At 37.5% G+C, this 19,751-nt stretch overlaps 1 protein-coding gene across 7 annotated transcripts; it reads left to right on the top strand.

Annotated features, from left to right (window-relative positions):
• The first annotated feature begins 80 nt into the window (after nucleotides 1–80).
• Nucleotides 81–19,331, top strand: LOC100120864 (probable ubiquitin carboxyl-terminal hydrolase FAF-X). Of its 7 annotated transcripts, none has more exons than XM_031923020.2 (33): nucleotides 81–201; nucleotides 1,724–1,929; nucleotides 2,028–2,295; nucleotides 2,380–2,605; nucleotides 2,679–2,813; nucleotides 2,882–3,038; nucleotides 3,124–3,447; nucleotides 3,525–3,782; nucleotides 4,456–4,554; nucleotides 4,634–4,908; nucleotides 4,986–5,187; nucleotides 5,271–5,600; nucleotides 5,685–6,019; nucleotides 6,094–6,334; nucleotides 6,424–6,579; nucleotides 6,669–6,938; nucleotides 7,022–7,640; nucleotides 7,925–8,232; nucleotides 8,311–8,562; nucleotides 8,656–9,257; nucleotides 9,343–9,516; nucleotides 9,598–9,739; nucleotides 9,814–10,118; nucleotides 10,201–10,451; nucleotides 10,530–10,699; nucleotides 10,779–10,975; nucleotides 11,057–11,181; nucleotides 11,261–11,427; nucleotides 11,500–11,995; nucleotides 12,079–12,281; nucleotides 12,374–12,579; nucleotides 12,828–12,941; nucleotides 13,187–19,328. In XM_031923020.2, the coding sequence occupies exons 2-33, from the start codon at nucleotides 1,864–1,866 to the stop codon at nucleotides 13,332–13,334; spliced, it is 7,821 nt and encodes a 2,606-aa protein (XP_031778880.1). In that variant the 5' UTR covers nucleotides 81–201; nucleotides 1,724–1,863; the 3' UTR covers nucleotides 13,335–19,328. The 7 variants fall into 7 exon arrangements, with proteins under 7 accessions (XP_031778880.1, XP_008212414.1, XP_001604458.2 ...); XM_008214192.3 differs by lacking the exon at nucleotides 81–201 and adding an exon at nucleotides 400–1,091 and having other exon boundaries at nucleotides 13,187–19,331; XM_001604408.5 differs by lacking the exon at nucleotides 81–201 and adding an exon at nucleotides 470–1,133 and having other exon boundaries at nucleotides 13,187–19,331.
• The last annotated feature ends 420 nt before the right edge of the window (nucleotides 19,332–19,751 follow it).

Below are 19,751 nucleotides of genomic sequence, written 5' to 3'. Positions count from 1 at the left end.
ATAACGTCATGTCAAAAAATTGCAACGCGAAAACATACAGCACGCGCACACGCCAGCAGCCAGATAGACCGCACACGGCACACTACTACTACTACTACTACTACTATTACTACTACTACTATACTTATACTACTACTGCTGCTGCTGTGAGCAGTGAGAGTGAGTCGACGGAGCGGCGGCTCTAATCTGCAAGAGCGAGAGGTAGGTGTATCGTATGTCATACGTTTGCGTGCAACCCTTTCCCTTCGCGAGTGCGTAAGTGTAGCGTATATCTGCACACACGGACACGAGTGGTAGTCGATCCACTTATAACAATCTCTCCGCGCGATATATACAGGTCGCTGTAGGGCCGGCGGTGTAGGTGCGCGCGGAACAGCAGATTTTCTCTCTCTCTCTCTCTCTCTCTCTCTCTCTCTCTCTCTCTCTCTCTCTCTCTCTCTTCCATCGTCGCCGTTCTTTTAAACGGCCGCAGCGAGCAGTACCCACAATACACAAACTTGCTCTACACGCGCGCGAGATAGCGACAGTCCCTGCAGAATATCGTTGTACTTGTGTTCATATCCAATAAGCCTGTGTGTGTGTGTGTGTATAGTGCGGTATTGCCGTATTGGATATATGTATTACTCTCTCTCGCGGAGCAGCGTTGCACAGAGGAGCAGAGCTGAGGAGAGAGAAATAGCGAGAGTGGAGTGAGCCGTGTGAAGTGTGTACGAGTACATGTGTACCCATACCACACACGGGTGGGACGAAGAGTCAGCGGCCAGATCGGCTTTCTGCGATCCGGCCGTTTTTCCGCTCCCGAAGAGGACGTCCCACATAATCGGCCCAGTCCAGTCCAGCATCGCATCGCCAGTGGCGCAGAGTCGCGAGTGTCTCCCCGTCGTCGTTCCCTCTCTGTCTGACTCGGACTACACGCCCGGGCGCCGCCGCAGCAGCAGCAGCAGCAGCAGCAGCGCCACTCCCCGCGGCTCTACGCAGCTGGGGCCTACTACCCGCCGCAGCAGCAGTCCATGGTACCTACGAGAGTAGCTGAGCCGAGTCGCCATTTTGTCCGGACGTTCGGCCCGGTTCTGCTCCGAGGATCAGACTTGGTGAGCGAACCGCCCGCTCGGGACGACCAGCGATTCGCCAAGGTACGAGAGGAGTCGACGCCCCCCGTGCGAACGGACTCGCTCGCGTCGCTGTCCCTCGTCAGCCTCGTCTCTGGTCTCTCCTGCTCGCGCGCGCGCTCGCTGCTGCCGCACCCTCGTCAGCTACGTCGTCTACGGGGACTGGAGCTTGACAGCGCGTCGGCCGAAGTCTGCGTGTATTGCTGATTTGTGTGTGTGTGTGTGTGTGTGTGTGCGTGTGTGTGCGCGAAACTCGTCGGTCATTGTGCGGCGCTGAGCTGCCCTGCAGCCTCGCAGAGGAAATCGCTGCTTGCGGGTCTAATTGGAGACTCGGGCTCCTGGCTCCCTGCATTCTTTCGAGCGCCGATCAATCGCTTCCATTCGCACTGGAGCTCCGAGCTTTCGGAGTTGGTGCACTTCTTCGCGACAGGTCTGCTTCTTTTTTTCCTCCGCGACTCGTTTTGTCGACGCAACGTTTTTGCCCCGTTTCGCCTGTTTTGGAGCAGCAGTCTCGAGACTGTTTTTGGCTGGGACTGCTGTGTTTGTGTATGCGCCTATGTATAGCTATGGACTGACTCCTCTATACCAATGCTGTTTTTAATCCTTTGTTTCAGATAATGTAGATATAGGTTAGCAATACAAGGCCTCTACGACATAAAAGTATTTCATGACACTGCTGGATGCTCGTTGGTGGTGCAACTTGGTCCAAAATATTTATATCTAAAACGTCAGGCTGTAGCTTTCGTGAGGCAAAATGACGATTGCTACGAGAGGCCAAGGGGTTGGAATCGATCCACCTGACAGTCATCAAAACACTATGGTTAGTGCTTGTGATTTCTCTCTTTCTTGACTCTGTATTTTGATTATGAAGATAGGACTTATTCATGAGTTAACCAACTATTTGTTTGTTCTTGACAGATACCCAGTTCGCCTGCACAGCAGCAGTTGGCTGACACCATGTCTAGCCTTCAAATATCAGAGAATGTTGCTCCAACCGATTGCACTGGTGAACCAGCAACAACTGCGGGTGAGGAGAACAATCAGCAACGATTGGAGCCCGATTTTCCACACGCTAAGCTTGCTCTGCTGGATGAAAAAATATCTAGTCCAAGATGGGTAGTGCCAGTTCTACCTGAACAAGAGTTGGAATGCCTGTTACAAGCCAGTATCGAGTTGTGCAAGAAAGGTACTTGATCAACTTGATAATCGCTATGGTTTATTGAGTATTTTTAAGCATGACAAACTGGGTAATATTTAAATTTGTCTGTAGGAATTGATGTACAGAGCGAAGCTTGTCAACGTTTTTTTCGAGAGGGGCTCACAATATCTTTTACAAAAATTTTAACAGACGATGCAGTTAACAGTTGGAAATTGAATATTCATAATTACATTAATGCTAATTGCCAACGACTGGTAGAACTTTGTGTCTTGAAATTAGATGAGGACTGGTTTCCTCTTCTTGATTTACTCGCTATGGTTTTTAACCCTAATAACAAGTAAGCTTGATTCCCATGTTAATTTTTGCTTAATTATTGACTATTAAAAATTTAATACCCAAACTTGTTATAGATTTCATACATTTAATGCATCAAGAGCATCTGAGACTGTACCTCCTGGTAGCAATATTCCGTATGATGAAATATATGCTCAGTCTCCGCAAGATACTAGGAATCCTCGTGGCTGGCTTGTTGATCTTATAAACAAGTAAGTTTAAACTGGCTTTGAAAGTTTCGATTAGGGAGTTGAATAATTTTTAAACTCTTTGTTCACAGATTTGGCAGTCTTGGTGGTTTTGATATTTTACTCAAGAGATTTTCCAGTGGACGTAATTTAACAGTGCCAGTTATTTATGCATTAATAAAGCCATTTGGCTTGTGCTGTGAATTATTAACAGTTCATACAGTACATAAATACCTAATGCCCATAGTGGTATGTATTATGCTTAGCAATTTAAAATAAATGTTTACATTTTATTGGTATCCCTCAGTACTAATTCTAACTTGTTTTTTCTCAGAAAATGGTGCCTCAAATTTTAGATAACTTGACTGATGCAGAACTAAAGAAAGAAGCAAAAAATGAGTCTAAAAACGACGCGATATCAGCCATAATTAAAGCAGCCAAGTGTATGGCATCACGAGTACCTTATCAAGAGGAAATGATCAAGAACTTGGAAATCTTGAGACTGAAAATGATACTAAGGCTTTTGCAAATTTCGTCCTTTAACGGGAAAATGAACGCTCTTAACGAAGTTAATAAAGTTATTGCGAGTGTTAATTACTATTTACATCGTAATCCCAGCCTTGAAGAAGAGGAATGGTTGACAGCTGAGCGCATGGCGGTAAATAGTTCAAATATTATAAACATTTTTTAATGTCAAGAAAGTTCAGTTATTGCAAACTATTGTTATTTTTGCAGAAATGGATCAAAGAAAATGGGGTATTGGAAATTGTGTTAAGAGATTCATTACATCAGCCACAATACGTAGAAAAACTCGAAAAAATTTTACGCTTTATTATTAAAGAACGCGCGTTGTCTCTTGAGGATTTAGATGCTGTGTGGGCAGCACAAGCTGGAAAGCATGAAGCAATTGTGAAAAACGTTCACGATTTATTAGCTAAATTGGCTTGGGATTTCAGTCCAGAACAATTGGATCATCTTTTCGAATGTTTCAAGGTATTTTTTATATTTAAAATTACTTTTGGTTTATATTATAAATAGTCTACTATCTCCTTCCTAATAATATGGCTCAAACAATAGCACAGGCAAATCGTTTTCCTGTATATAAAGTTGAGTTATACGAGCGCTTGTGAAGTTTTAAAAGCAGTAGAAGTAAATAACAATAATGATCTATTACTTTTTAAAACTTTTCAATAACAACCTTCCTAGGCAAGTTATTACAAAATTTAAGGGGCCACCACACCCGTTATATAGATATACTAGCCAATGCTAATTTACGCGACCATTTGCTCCCAACTTCTGAAAAAACGAGGGCTTTAATGACTTTAAAAAAATGACAGGATGTAGATAACGTTACAATATTTGCGCGGAAGTAAGCTGGACATCATGCGTCAACGGGATCCTGGAGAGGTACGCCCAGCTCACTTTCGCGCAAAGTTGGTACCGACAACTAGGTCCTGTAATTTTTTGAGATTCCTATGTACAGCCGTTTTTCTAAAAGTTGGGAGCGAAGGAGTGCGTCAATTTAACATGGTCAGTATATCTATATAACTAGTGCGGTGGCCCCTTAAGTTTTCAGACAAAATTTATCTAATAAGAGCCTTTTATTTTATAAAGTTATTTCTTTGTTACTTTACCAATGAGTATTTTTAATGTTTCTCTATTCCAGACGAGTTGGAAAACTGCCAACAGAAAACAACGAGAAAAGCTTCTTGAGTTGATACGAAGACTTGCTGAAGATGACAAGGATGGTGTCATGGCTCATAAGGTAAAAACAGGAAAAATTTTGTTTTACCGACATAGACATTTTTTTTGAAATTACATTTTAAATGACCAAAATTTACTAGGTATTGATGCTTTTTTGGAACTTGGCCCATTCTGATGAGGTGCCCACAGAAATTATGGATCAAGCCTTAAATGCTCACGTCAAAATATTAGACTATTCTTGCTCGCAAGAGCGAGATGCTCAAAAAACTATATGGCTTGATAAATGTGTGGAAGAGTTGAAAAGTGGTGATAAGTGGGCACTTCCAGCGCTTAAGCAAATCCGTGAAATTTGTTGCCTTTATGAACCAAACCCTAACATAGGTCACAATCCACGATCTCATCATGCATATTACAGGTAAGAATAATTTAAAATGCTCTTTGTATTGAAAGTAGGATTCGTTTGAAAAACTACAAGAACATTTTTTTATTCAGGCAAGAAGTCATTGAGCGTCTTCAGAATCAGCATTCCGTCGTTATACTTGTGACTAAAAGTTTGACAACATATATGGAAAAAGTAAGGCAATTGGTCAAAGAAAATTCAGATATTGATCCTAATACATATTCTCCCGATCGTCGCTATAATCATATTATGCAAGTGCAAGAAAGACTCAACTTTTTAAGATTTTTATTAAAGGTGAAATAAAATGTTTCAGTATTATTTTACATTCTACGTGTTATACGAGTTTGCAGTAATTAATTTGAATATAATTATTATAGGATGGTCAATTATGGCTTTGTGCAGAACAAGCGAAACAAATATGGCAATGTCTGGCAGAACAGGCAGTTTTTGTTTCAGACAGAGAAGCATGTTTTAAGTGGTTTTCCAAGTTGATGGGAGACGAGCCTGATCTTGATCCCGCTATCAACAAGGATTTTTTTGTATATAATATATTACTGTTGGATCCATCGTTACTCACGGAAAGCGGTATAAAGTGTTTTGAAAGATTTTTTAAAGCAGTCAATTCCAAGGAGGGCAAATTGAAACAAAAAAGACGTACGGTGTTGATGGATGATGTCGATTTAATAGGAACAGACTATTTGTGGAGGGTATGTTCAATTGTTACTTTTGCATATGGTACAATAGAGTAGATAAATAGAAATTCACTAAATATATATATTTTACTTATAAAGGTGGTTACTAATGGTTCTGAAGAGATAGCAAATCGTGGTATAGAGCTTTTAAAAGAAGTAAACACCAATTTGGGTCCGCGATTGCAATCGTCTGTGATGGCTTTTCATGAAACTTATATAGCAGAATGCATGGACCGCTTGAAAGCTTATTACGATGCCGTGTCTATATTACGAAAAGAATCACTTGAAGATAAAGAAGATAAGGATGAGAATGCCGCAGAAGTTATTAAATCAGAGACAATGAAAATGTGTCGCGTAATGAAAGTTTTACAAGAATATCTAAATGAGTGTGACACAGCCTTTCCCGGGGAAAGGAAAATTCTTCCTTTACACAGGTAAGCTGAAGTGCAAACTTGATATTTACAATTTCAAAACGAAAGCGTATAACGTATTTTCATACTACTTGTAGGGCTGCGCGAGGCAAGCATTTGTCCCTAGTTATAAGATTTGCTAATCCTGCACGTAACGTTGACGATATTGAAGTTTTCACCCACACAAATGACACACTGGCGTCTTTGAGGCGTCAAATTTTACGCAGAATCAAGGCTAGTGGTACAAATGTTAAGGTAGACCTATTTATTAATGGAGAATCGTTAGAGCAGGCCGACGATAGGAAACTTCTTTCACAAATTCCTTTGAGAGATAAAATGGTAGGGGCTGAATGTTACATAACCATTTATATTATCAAGTTTAAACTTAAGAGAATAATTCAAATACGAATAATATTTTTATGTTTTAGTTATTGTCCGCAAAGCTCAGTCAAGCTAATACAAATATGCCCAGCTCTCCTGATAGTAGTTCTGACAGTTCTACTAGTTCCCCACATCACCCTTACACTAAAATGGAAGGCTGTCATCCATCAAGTCAAGAAGCTGAAAGCAGTCTACCTGGAGTGGTAAGTTTTTTTTTATTAATTTAATTTACATTCGCATCCAATAACATTAAGCATTCGACTAACTTTGCAATCTTCGCTTTGCGTTTTAGTTATTATCTCAAAGATCCCAGTACGCCAACTTTTTCTTTCAATTGGCTGATTTGGGTTGCACTCTTGAACATGCTCATTTGCGAGATGGTGCGCGTCATCTTTTGCAACTAGTACCCCCCGATACCCTAACTGTATCGCGTTTGCAATGGTTTTTCGGACGATTCAAGGAAGACGAAGCTCCACAAAATTCTTCCATCGACGAATCGACAACTAGTGTTGGATCCTTATTTTTCACAGCAAGCCCAAGTCAAGTTTTATACAATTTAGAGGTAAATTATTTGCGAGTTTTTACTTCCTAGACTGTCATTATAAATACGCACCATATACACGCAATGAAACGTTCGAATTTCAGGTTCTGTACACTCTGTTGATGCCCGCGCTTGATCCGATGTCTGATAGAGCATGCGAATTTCAATTAAACCTGATCAAGAGTGGCGAGGCTGGAGTGATACTGGACATGCTGACAAAAAATAATTTTCTACCAAACGCGGATGAAACGACAAAACGTTCAGCCTACTTGACCGTCCTCAAGCTCTGCAAGCTCCTACTCACGGTCATGGCAAACGTGATGGCACTACTAATTGATGAGGTGCCCTTCACTAATTCCCAGTCCAATCACGACAATCAGCCGAACAAGCAGGTGCCGATAACGGTGTTAAAGCAGGCACTGCATAGTGTGCCCAACCAAAACACCGAATATATCTTGCGCTCTGTGGCAATGAAGCTCGCAACGCTTCTTGCTAATGATATGCTCAGTGGCAGTACAGAGCTGGACAGGTGCCGGCAACTACTGGTCCAAGCCCTGTCGTGGGAACTGCCGGATGTGGCCACCATTCGTGCCATAATTAGATTAGCCTGGGCCGCATCCAGCGGTAGTTTAAATCACGTCAACGCATCCGCTCAAGTGCTCCACGAGATGCACGAGACCAATGCCAGAGAGCAGAGGAACCTGGATAACAACGATGTATTAGGTATTTAACCTTATTCTGTTGTGTACTTAAAATAATTTCTAAATGAAAAAAGCCAAGTTTTGCTCAGTTGGAAATTTGTCTAATTATCATTTAGCATGGCTTGATTTTGTTACATAAATACGAGAATCAAGAACGTTATAAAACATCTCAACATAAACAAGATTTTTAGCGATGACGTTATAATTTCTATTAATAGTTGATGATTTGAAAACAAATACTACAAAAAATTTTCTTGGTACACGAAGATGATAATACTTTAATAACTTTTTTTATTTTTATTCTAGTATGTAAAGAAGCGCTGGAAGTATTAACGATAGCTCTAGTACTCAACCCAAAAGCATTGGAAGATTTGACGAAAGACTCTATGCGGCATAACGCAGCTGAAAACGTCATGTGGAATACCTTTTTAATAGACCTTGTACTAGTTAGCACGTCGCGGGCGATTCGCGCAACTGCTGCAGAGCAATTTTTACTAATTTCCACGTGGTGTAGTAGTGGGCATCAGGCTCTTCAATTTTTTATCACTCGCCTATTTCCAGTCATCAATACCACAGTAATGGAGTATGCTAAACAAAGTCACGAATTTTTTCAAGTAAATACTCAACTTTCATTATCAAATACTCATGTTCTCAATTGATTAGCGAATTAATAATTCATTTTTTCTTTCTAGTTGTTGTGTAGGCTATTGAATTATGCGCATATATCTGGTTGTCCATTGTCATCGGCTGAAAATTGGTTGAACATTGAAATCGTATGGCTCAAAGAAGTTCGCGACCGAGTCCAAGAATTCGGAGATGGACAAATGGACGAAGCCGTTCTCGAAGGTCATCTATGCCTAACCAAGGAGCTGCTATCGTTTCTACCACCTAGTAAAAAATATGAGTTGGGATCCGATGAAAAACGGGGCATCAATTTAATCAAGGTTTGCTAAAATAAATTTTTCTTTACTTCGCTACTTGCATAAATCTTTATATCGTGTATATTATATACTGATATTTTTTGTTCGTTTCTAAAGGAACTAGTGCAAGACTTCATATTCCCAGCATCATGCTATATGTTGCAATTGCGCAATACAGGCGAGCTGGGCTCGTCGCAGTCTTATGCAGTCTGTACAACTCCCCAGTCGACCAGCGCGGCCTTCGACTTGCTCGTGAGCCTGTGCACGGGTTGCGTACCCAATATGAAACTTCTAGTCACCATGCTTTGCGAAATGTTCTACTCGGAAAAGGACGAGCCCCTCGTTGAATGGGACTACCTACCATCCGTTGGTTCCCGGCCGCCCATGGGCTTTGTCGGTTTGAAAAATGCCGGAGCGACCTGTTACATGAACTCGGTTCTTCAGCAGCTCTACATGGTTGAGAGCATTAGGGTAGGCCTACTTGCGGCGGAAGGTGCAGCTACCGATTTGAATGAGGACTTCTCGGGTGAGGAGCGGATCGAGGGCGAGCAAACGATAGAGGCAACGGATAATGACACCAACGAGGAAAAGTGCAGCGCTGACGAGTCGCGAAAAGAGTACAACATTGGCATTCTGAAGCAAGTTCAAGCCATTTTCGGACACTTAGCGCATAGCAGGTTACAATACTACATTCCTCGTGGGCTTTGGAAACACTTCAAGTGAGTTTAAAGGTTTCTCTTTCTCACTCTTAAATGATCATTTGCTTGGGAACCATCGTAAGTATTTTTTGTCTCAATGTTGTAGGCTCCAAGGTGAACCTGTGAATCTTCGGGAACAGCAAGATGCTGTTGAATTTTTCATGAGCCTAGTAGAGAGTTTGGATGAAGCTTTGAAAGCTTTGGGTCACGAGCAAATCATGAGCAAAATTCTTGGTGGTTCTTACAGTGATCAAAAAATCTGCAAAGGCTGTCCTCACAGGTAAACATTATTTTATGCCTAATCATTAATATTAATAAATACTATTTTGTATCATCTTTGATTTTTTATTGCATACTGCAGGTACTCTAAAGAAGAGCCTTTTAGTGTAATAAGCGTGGATATTAGAAATCATAGTAATTTATTGGACTCTTTGGAGCAATACGTCAAGGGAGAACTGCTTGAAGGAGCAGACTCATATCACTGTGATAAATGTAACAAAAAAGTACGTTTTCGATATTTTATTTGATCGTGTAAAATCAAGCAAATATTATTTATTAAAACCATTATCATTTTCAGGTTGTGACAGTTAAACGATTGTGCGTCAAAAAACTACCCCCTATTTTGGCAATTCAGTTGAAGAGATTTGAGTACGACTTCGAAAGAGTTTGTGCTATCAAATTTAATGATTACTTTGAATTTCCAAGAGATCTCGATATGGAACCTTACACGGTCTCGGGGCTCGCCAAATTAGAAGGAGAGGTTATAGACTGGGACCATGAAGAGGCAATCAAAGGAACATGTACCAAATATCAACTGACTGGTATTGTAGTTCACAGTGGACAAGCCAGCGGGGGTCACTACTACTCTTACATTTTACACAGGTATGAAAATTAACATTAAATTATTATTAGTCAATATAATAATATTCATTTTGGTATTCTAAAATAATTTTTAAATTTCCAGACAAAGTGATGGAACAGGAAAATGGTATAAATTTGACGATGGTGATGTAACAGAATGCAAAATGGAGGAGGAAGAAGAAATGAAATCCCAATGCTTTGGCGGCGACTATATGGGCGAAGTGTTTGACCATATACTCAAGCGAATGAACTATCGAAGACAAAAGCGGTGGTGGAATGCATATATGCTTTTTTATACTAGGAATGATGTGCAACCAAATCCCCAATTAAAGAAAGTGAATGAATTATCATTGTGTATGTTCAAGTTTTATCATTAGATAACTTTTTGAACAAATGTAGATATTAAATGTGCATATTAAAATTGTTGTTTAGATACCAAATTGGGAGTCACTAAAATGCCACCAGCAATCGAAATGAGCGTGAGGAAGCAAAATATTAAGGCTATGCATACCCGAAATCAATTCAACACGGAATATTTCCAATTTATAAGAAAACTTGTATCGTGTAATCCATATAATGTCAGACAAAGCCCAGAAAAAATGGCAAGTTCATGAAAAACACTTTATTCTGACTATAAATTTAGAATGTAATTTTTATAATCATATTTTTATCTTCATGCAGAGCCCAGAAGCCGAAGAATTGTCGATGTTATCCATTCAACTGGCTTCAAAATTTCTGTTTTATACAGGCTTTCACACAAAAAAAGCTTTGCGTGGGACAGCGACTGATTGGCACGATATCTTGTGCCATCATTTGTTAGGAAGTAAGGCAGTGCGTTCTTGGTTTGCTCACAACGTTTTATTCAACCATCCCCACAGGTATTATTTTTACAATGATTATCAATACAAATAGATTCGTAGGAATCGTAATAATCCAATAAAATCTACTTTTTTAAATAGATTTTGTGAATATCTTCTGGTCTGTCCAAGTACAGAAGTAAGAAATGCCTTTTTGAAAATCTTAGTTTTCTTGGCTCACTTTTCTCTTCAAGATGGACCTTGTTCACCTCCTCTAAATGCTCCAAGTAAGAGTTGATTTAATTTAAAAATTGTTAAATGAGAAATATTTTATAATTAGATCTAATTGAAAAATGATAATTGCAGCTATGCTGTTAGACCCAACGGCAACTCTCAGTGATCACCTCTTGCATGCAGTACTTATGTTGCTACATCGGGAAATTTCGGATAACGGGCGTCACTTGCCACATTACTTTGCATTATTCCTAACATATGCATCAATTGGCCTACCACAAAGGCTTCAGTTATTAAAAGTAATTTAATTTCATATTCCTACATTTTTTATAAAAAAAAAATATTCTTAACCAATGTAATGTTAATTTTAGTTGAACGTGCCAGTGACATTCATGTTGGTAGCGATTGATGAGGGACCTGGTCCCGTTATCAAGTATCAATATCCCGAATTGACGAAACTTCATCAAGTAGTGAGCATCCTGATACGTTGTTGTGACATATCGTCCAGAGCACAGACAAGCGACGCCTCCAATAATCCGCAGCCGCTGCCGAATCCCTATGGTGATCCGACTTGCGGTCAAGATTATTTAATGCCAATTCAACCTCAAGCTGCGGAGATTCTGTTCACCCGCACAAGTTACATGAAAAAGCTAATTGAGGATGCAAGCGTAACTGAGGAGACCGTCAAACTTCTGCAGTTTTGCTGCTGGGAGAATCCTCACTTTTCACGAACAGTTCTTAGCGAATTGCTGTGGCAAATTGGCTTTGCCTATACTCATGAATTGAAGCATCACACTGATCTTTTGTTGGAGATGCTACTTATTGAAGATTCCTGGCAATTACACCGCGTGCACAATGCATTGAAAGGTATGTTTAATATGTTTACTTGTTAAGAAAGTCTTGGAACGAATTATAAGAAGTCATTATGTCAACTCGATTTTAATGTTTAGGTGTTCCAGACGAACGTGAAGGCTTGTTTGATACAATACAAAAGAGTAGAACTCATTATCAGAAACGAGCGTATCAGTGCATTAAATGTATGGTGCAATTATTTAGTAAGTGCAGATCTGCTCACCAATTTCTGTATCAGAATGCCGAGTTAAAGAAAAAATGGGCACTTGCTATTGAGTGGCTTCAAGATGAATTGGACAAAGTGTGTACAATTGCGTTTTATAAAATTTTCTTCTAGTTCAAACGTGTTAGATAGTAATACTTACGTTTTTTATTATAATTTTTTTTAAACAGAGGCCTTATACTTCAACTGCTCCATATACACATGCCTACAACAATTGGTCCCCACCAGCTCAATCAAACGAATCAACTAATGGCTACTTTTTAGAACGCAGTAGCAGTGCTAAAAAAACCTTAGAATTAGCTTTCGAGTTATGTCCAGACGAGGAACCGGAAGTCGAAGAAACAAGTGAAGACGGCGTCCAAGAAGCATCTGAAAGGTATTAACAAAATGAACTTCATATGGAATATAGGACATCAAACATTCAAAAATTTATCTATTCTAGCAAAGTTGAATTAGATGATGTTAACTTTGAAACAATATACGATGTTTTTTCCCAATTGTCTTTTTACGATTGTTACTAGAATTTTTGTGTTTTACTCATTTTACATTAACATTCGTTTATCATTCTCATAAACAGTACGGCAATCAGTTTTCTAAATTAATGTTTGAATATATTTGCCTCAGTTATAATCGACAATCTGACAATAGTATAACGCGAAGATTAGAAGAGTTACGTCAATTCAATGAGACATCCAACGACCTTAAATTGAAGGAGTACCATGGATTACTATATTCAAGGTTTTTTTAAAAGCATAGTTCTTGAATTTAAATTAAATCCTTCCCGGTTCATGTTTGCCTTCTAAAAAGAAAAATAAGAATTCAAGTATTTGACTAAGGATAATATAATCAAAATATCATTATAAGTGGATTTGGATTAATGTGGATACTTTTTATATCCACTCTTATCCCATTTTCAATGTTGTTAAAAAGAAAAAGTAAAATTTCTTTATTCATCAATACATTTTGAATGTTTCAAATTATAGGTTAAAACAGTCAAGAAAGATGTTACAATCAGAATATGAACAGCAGCAAAAGCAGCAACATCAGCAACAGGAACAACAGCAACCTGGACCTTCACCAGTGCATACGACTCATTGCGACACCTCACCAAGTACCAACCAGGATCCATAATGAATAATGAACGGAGATATCCTGTGTGGCCCGCGCGCTGCCTCTGTGAGAGCAGCTGGGATTATGTAGAATTACCTGGGCCAGCGTGTTGGATGTTAAGAAAGATACAACAGGTTGGCATGTACATACAGAGCAATTAAGGAGATACGACAACCTGTTATCCGAAACTCGAAGCTTTTTCTTTCTTCAACGATAACCAATACTGATTGTAAACATGTTGGTACTGGTGGATACCATATTGATTCACGAATATTTGTGTATTACAAATTTTCGGGAGCATGCAGGTTTACGCCGATTATGACGAGAGTGCAAGGCGTTTTAAGACAAAGAAAAATTAGGAGTGAAAAAGAATCCAAAAGCGAAAAAGCAGATGGCAGAATGAAAGTGAATTTCGAAAAACGAGTGATTGAGTGAGATATGAAGCGAACGTAAATACAAGACGAACGTGTGCGCGAAATGTAAGTGACAAACGATTGTAATACGTAATTAGTAACATAGTGTTGTGATCTTGACCGAAAATCAACCGGCTAAGGCAAAAGTCAACTTGCTGTGCACTTGGTAAAACATCTTAAGAACTAGTTATTGATAAGCACATCAACGACTTGGTTTTTTTCATAAAGATCGCAGGAAACCAAGCTTTACTCAAATAAACACTAGCGGTCGGTCCTCAGTCAAGTTTTTGATGAATTATATTTTCACAGCAAACATGAAAATTTATTTCTATCGTACTTAAGTTAAAGTAAAGAATAAAACGAGCATTTTTAAATATTGTATATTATAATTTACTAAAAATTTTACGATAAAAAAAATTGATTTCGATTTTTTTTTTAATAAAAATAAGGATATTATCATGAGACTGAATTTTCAAGTACTATTTCACTTTTTGGGTCACTAATAAATCCAAAAATTATAAAAGCTTTAATTTGAATCAAAAAATTTTCGTAAACTAGGAATCATTGAGACAAGCAAATGTACCTAAACGTTTGAATAAGGTTATGTTTTAAGAACTTTCGAAGTTTGAGAAATAAAGCAAGGAATTAGCTGCATCAATTAAGATATAGTGTACGCTCATTAGAACTCTGGTCATTTTCTGTGAAAAAGTCACGCAACAAGTACTTGAAACACTGAATCCTCATGAAATAATCCAAGCTTTGATGTAATTTATGCAGTTATTTATGAATAATATCAATAATGAAAAAAAAAACCAAGTCAGCCGCCAATATAAGTCTGGAACAAATTTGTTTCAGTGTACACGAAGTCATACTATAAATAGTGGACATTTAAAGTTGGAATGCCAGGATACAAAAAAGAAGAAGTGTCGAATCTATTGTCATGTTTGTAACTCAATCGAGAAAACATACCAAACGAATGATAGCTTTTTAAAATGCATTATTGAAAGATAAAATCAATTTTGAATGCTAATATTACCTAATCTTGATTGGATATGTACATATAAAACTGCTTTTTTACGTGTGATAAAAATTTATTCTATTCTTATTACACTCGGGGGCGAGTTGATACGCTAGCGTAAATCCTGGTTTTTGTAAACAAACATTGTATGATATGTTTTTTTACATTTAGGAAATGAAACAAGCAGCAAGTGTAGTTGATAATATTATTTAATTTATGATTAATTCAAAACTGTTCGGTAAAAGTAGCGCTATGTCTTGTAATCGACAACAAGTGGGTGGAACCATAGACATTGATTACGTACAGAAAAGAACGAGCAATTGGTTGCACTGTGTTCAGAAATCGTGGTGTCATGAACTAGTGTCATTTTTCTATTATAATTTTTTTTTATGCGCATGCAAGTCTCGAGTACGAATCACACAAGAGATTTTACCAAGGATAGACATGAAATTTTGTCGAAAAACGTAATGCAAGCCAAGTTGCGCATGTTTTTTTAAATACTTCCACGATATGGAGCCTACTTACAACATAAATTAAAACAATTCTTTAGAAAAGTATTTTTTTAGATGTGCGCGACAAAACAGCAGCTTCATTAAAAATAGAAAAGAAAAACTTGACTCAATTAGAAGGGATGTCTCGAGGTCACTTTGTAATATGTAACGTCAATGTATGATTGTGCTTGTGTTTTTCGTATGAGCGTGCGTATGACAGAAGTGTAATTGAAAGAACAGTATAAAATAAGCAAAACGATGCAGGATAAAAAGTAATAACGAAGAAAATATTGAAAGCGGTTGATCGCGCGATGAAAACGAAATGACTTGAAATAATATTTCATGCATTGATTATGGAGAGTTTTTGTCGTATTTAAAAAAAATTGTTGCCTATTACAAGTTTAAAAACTAATTGAATTCTCGTTACATTAAAGGAATTGTACTTTTTAATTGTTATATTAATTAATTATCGAACACTATGAGGAAAAAGTACGGGATCAGTTTTTTTTTTCACGCGTGAAAATGAGCGTTTGTGGTAGCGCTTTCATTGTGTTTGTCCTACTTTGTACATCCGATTTTCTTATTTGCTCTTAAAGGCTTGGCGAAGAGAAAAAATGAGTAGTGTTTGATATTTGTTTTAATCTACCTCGAACCATGTTTCTTTCTCGCTTGCGAGAACATGTTTTCAAGTCTTGGTTACCGAATAAATGCCAAGAGAGACAGACTACAATAGATACTGTGCAAAAATATGACAGAAAATGAGAGGGAAAAATCAAGTCCGAGTTCGCGTTTCAGTTCAACTTAGCACAGATAGAAATATTTTACAGCGAGAAACTGGGAAAGAAATATGATTGCAAATCCTTTATCGAGCCAGTGGTACTTGGTACAGCCACAGGCTTGAAATAAAGTTGACATGATAACCATTTCGAATAAACAATAACAAATTCTATGATATGAAACCGAGCGATTTCCAGTTTTTTAACTCTATAAGCGATTCGCGCAGAAATATATTGTAATGTGTAATGAGAGCGATTTTTTTGTGTTTTTGTACTGACGCGCTTGATACTAATTCGAATTTCGCGATTGTTGTATCGATGTACAATTTGCCACGAGTTTTCTATACTTGTTTTAGTATCGATTTTCTTGGATGCGGATAAACGAAAAACGGCAAATTGCATTTCGATACCAAAATGTTCACTGCTAAATATTTTAAAAGCATGTGGTTGTTGTTTACTGACACGATTATCGATTATTATTGTATGAAATGATTTCTTATATGCAAATAAGCACGTTGAGAAGAAGCGTACTGCAGCATAATTTTGTAATTTTCATAGAATGTTTCGTAATGATTAGCCATAACTTATTATAGCAAAAGAAAATTTCTTTTGATGTAGAATACGATAATCATGGCAAAACATTTTTTAGTACTGTAATAAAATTTGCCCCAGTGCAAGTGCTTAAATCCAAGACTATATTTTTTTATGCATTAAATTATGTTGTGAAATTTGAAGTTTGTCTATTTTTACGAATTTCCATCGAAATGCAGTTGCAGAGGATTGAAAAGAGATATGAAGAAAATTCGCAAAGCCATTAGGAAGATATTGGATACATTAAGAATTTAGTAGTGGACATTTTCCGCGTGATATCCAGAACGAGACTTCGGAATATACCCAAGTGCATTTTTTAAACTGTGCGTTTCGGGATACATTTTTTAACTTTATATAATTCAGGCCCGAGTAAAAATTAAATTACGAAATAAAAAATCAAATTCATAATTGTACATATAAGCATGACGTTAATAATCTACAGTGCGATGCGAACAATGAGAGATCGAAGAAATCTCGAGAGTTTGATTAATTAATCATTATTATAGGCGTAATTAAACACGGAAAAAATAAACGTAACGAATTCCTGCTAAGCGATTTTGCACACAATAATATACTTACATTAACTAGCGTTGAAATTCATCTTTAAAAAAAAAATATAATAATAATCGTCCTTTCCTGTAGGTACGCACCGCGGCAAAAACAGGAAACTGCCTATATACATTATTATAATTATAAATACGATCATTATTACTATTATCATCATCATTATTATTGTTGTTATTATTATTATTATTATTATTATTATTATTATTATCTTGCGTTTACTCTCGTACTTGTACCTCTGAATTTCTTGTTTATATCTTCTAAGCGTACCATCGATTTTAAAGAACATTTTAAGTAATATTTATTCCAACGTTGTATTTAAAGTATCGCAAGTAAAAATCGATTGTTATCGAACGAAGTTTTAAGGGTCTGCCATTCCATTATAGTTCTCGAGGCGCTGAATGAAAAAATCGCGTTGAAACGGAATTCTAAACACACTTTTTCAAGGTTAAAAACAGCAAAAAAATTCTAGAGTCGCCATCAATCTTTTATACTTGCGTGGGAAAAATATAGTCGAAGTTAACTCGCGAATCGATGTGGTTAAAAGTGCAGAAAAGACAAGCAAACAAAAAGACGATATTCCTATTAAGTATCACTCATATACTTATAATATTCCGTATAAATATGTCGCTCTTGTAAATAATAAAATCTATTTCCATACCGCGTAGTAATTGCATTGAAGAAAAAGAAAACGAGATACGGGAGAAAGAAAGAAATGCTTTGCTTATTCGAGTTCTTTCACATTTCACGGAGAGACACGCATTATTTATATGATATATACGCATTCACACTCGGGACAGAAAGCGTAAGTCAGCTATACATATATAATGAAGAAAAGCTGCTGCCACGTGCCAAGAATGTGCTTTGAGCTCAGTAGTTATACCGACACTTGGCCCTTGTTAAATACACAATGTAGAATAAAAGTAAATAAATAAATTGCTTCTCTACGTGGATCTTTACTCAACAATTGTTAATATGCTCTTTTTACGCAGCTTTCAAGCTTTTGAAACGTTTCAATTGGTCCACATGAAGAGTACAGCTTCGGCATGGCCCATATGATTGTAATATAGTATGATCGTATTACAAGCACCTCTTCACCATGTATACCGCGTGTACATTTTCACGTTATTTTCACGAATGTATAAAAAGTTTTAAATGATTTATAAATATAGAAGTCGAGATATATCATAAACAGCTCTTTTGAGTTGGTAATTCATACAGCATATTATTTTATTGTATTACGTTTATTTATTTTATTTCGTTTTAGCTTATTTTACTTTAAACTTTCTTTATCACATAATATCCTCCGATGTGTGCGCGTAAAGATGCGTCGGAGAATTGCGACCAAACACTACATATAGGCACGTCGCAGCAGCAGGAGACCACGAGAGATTTTGTAGACGATAATTATTAATTGAAGAACGTCACGACACGCGTACTACCCTTATGTATCGCAATGCATATTATATTATATAAGTTTCTTCCCGACCTGACGCGATCGGGCCGAAACCGTGTAAAAAAGTATGAAAAATAAAAAAAAATACCGACAAAAGCTAAACATACAGTAAAATCTTTTTGTAATATTTGTTAATAGAAGCGCATTTATGTACGCATTTTTGTTGGTTGCCTCTGAGAATGAAAAAAAAAATTATTATAATGTATAACCTCGCGATTATTTATATACACACGCATGACACGAAGTAAGAAAAAAAAATTAACAATAACTATCATTAGGAGAATCGACGAGTAGTTCCGAGCCTGCGACACGAATCGATATTATGTAGGTAATTATCACGATGTCATTAATTTTATCGAAGCAGAAACGAAGTATAAAGGTGAAAAAAAAAATAATTAAAAAAAAATGGAAGTATATTTATAAAAAGATGAGAGGGTATGAAGATCGAAGTAAGCAGCCGTTATTGTATCAGCCTCGGAGAAATGAGAGAACATGTGAGCGAGTGCGGCGATGATAAGAATATGACATGAGAGAGTGTGTGCTTGTGTGAGAAAAAGAGAGAAAGAGCTGAGAAAACTATAACTCTGTCGGAGCTCTTGGACTCCGGTGAAGTTGCTCATATATATTATTTATTTTGAAAATGCGGAACCTTGGCGTTTTGTGTAACAATTATTTCTCAAGAATGTAATAAAAACCGTTAAACTTATCAGATGGACGTGTGTATCAATATATAGCAATATATGTGTCGTCCCGCACCTGTGTTCATCCCGAATTTTCAATAATCAGCTCACTTACTTCAGGAGCACGTACTTAAGCAGTCGTCGATTTTTTTTTCAATGTCATTCTGATATCAAAGTATAATAGGGTCGCGCTGCTCCCCCACGGCAGAGTGTATAAAAAACTTAGATTTGCCATCGGGGAGCTACCGAGCCCCTTGACTTATACGAAACTAATGAAGAACCTTCATAAAATAATGAAGAAGCCCCATTGAACGCTCCGATCGTTCGTAGAAGCATTAGTATATATATAGATTCCGATGCTTATACGAAACTAATGAAGAACCTTGATAAAAAAAATGAAGAAGCCCCATTGAACGCTCCGATAGTTCGCAGAAGCTATCAGTATAAAT

This window comes from Nasonia vitripennis, chromosome 2 (genome assembly GCF_009193385.2).
Source record: "Nasonia vitripennis strain AsymCx chromosome 2, Nvit_psr_1.1, whole genome shotgun sequence".
In the NCBI taxonomy this organism is placed as follows: domain Eukaryota; kingdom Metazoa; phylum Arthropoda; class Insecta; order Hymenoptera; family Pteromalidae; genus Nasonia; species Nasonia vitripennis.
This window is presented reverse-complemented; position numbering and strand designations above follow the sequence as displayed.

What these genes read in the sequence shown, in the direction of transcription:
- LOC100120864 (XM_008214192.3), top strand. Translation starts at nt 1,864, where the DNA reads ATGACGATTGCTACGAGAGGCCAAGGGGTTGGAATCGATCCACCTGAC. An exon ending in ACAGTCATCAAAACACTATG is followed by an intron (nt 1,930 to 2,027) that starts GTTAGTGCTTGT and finishes TGTTCTTGACAG; the next exon opens with ATACCCAGTTCGCCTGCACA. An exon ending in AAAGCAGTCTACCTGGAGTG is followed by an intron (nt 6,580 to 6,668) that starts GTAAGTTTTTTT and finishes TTTGCGTTTTAG; the next exon opens with TTATTATCTCAAAGATCCCA.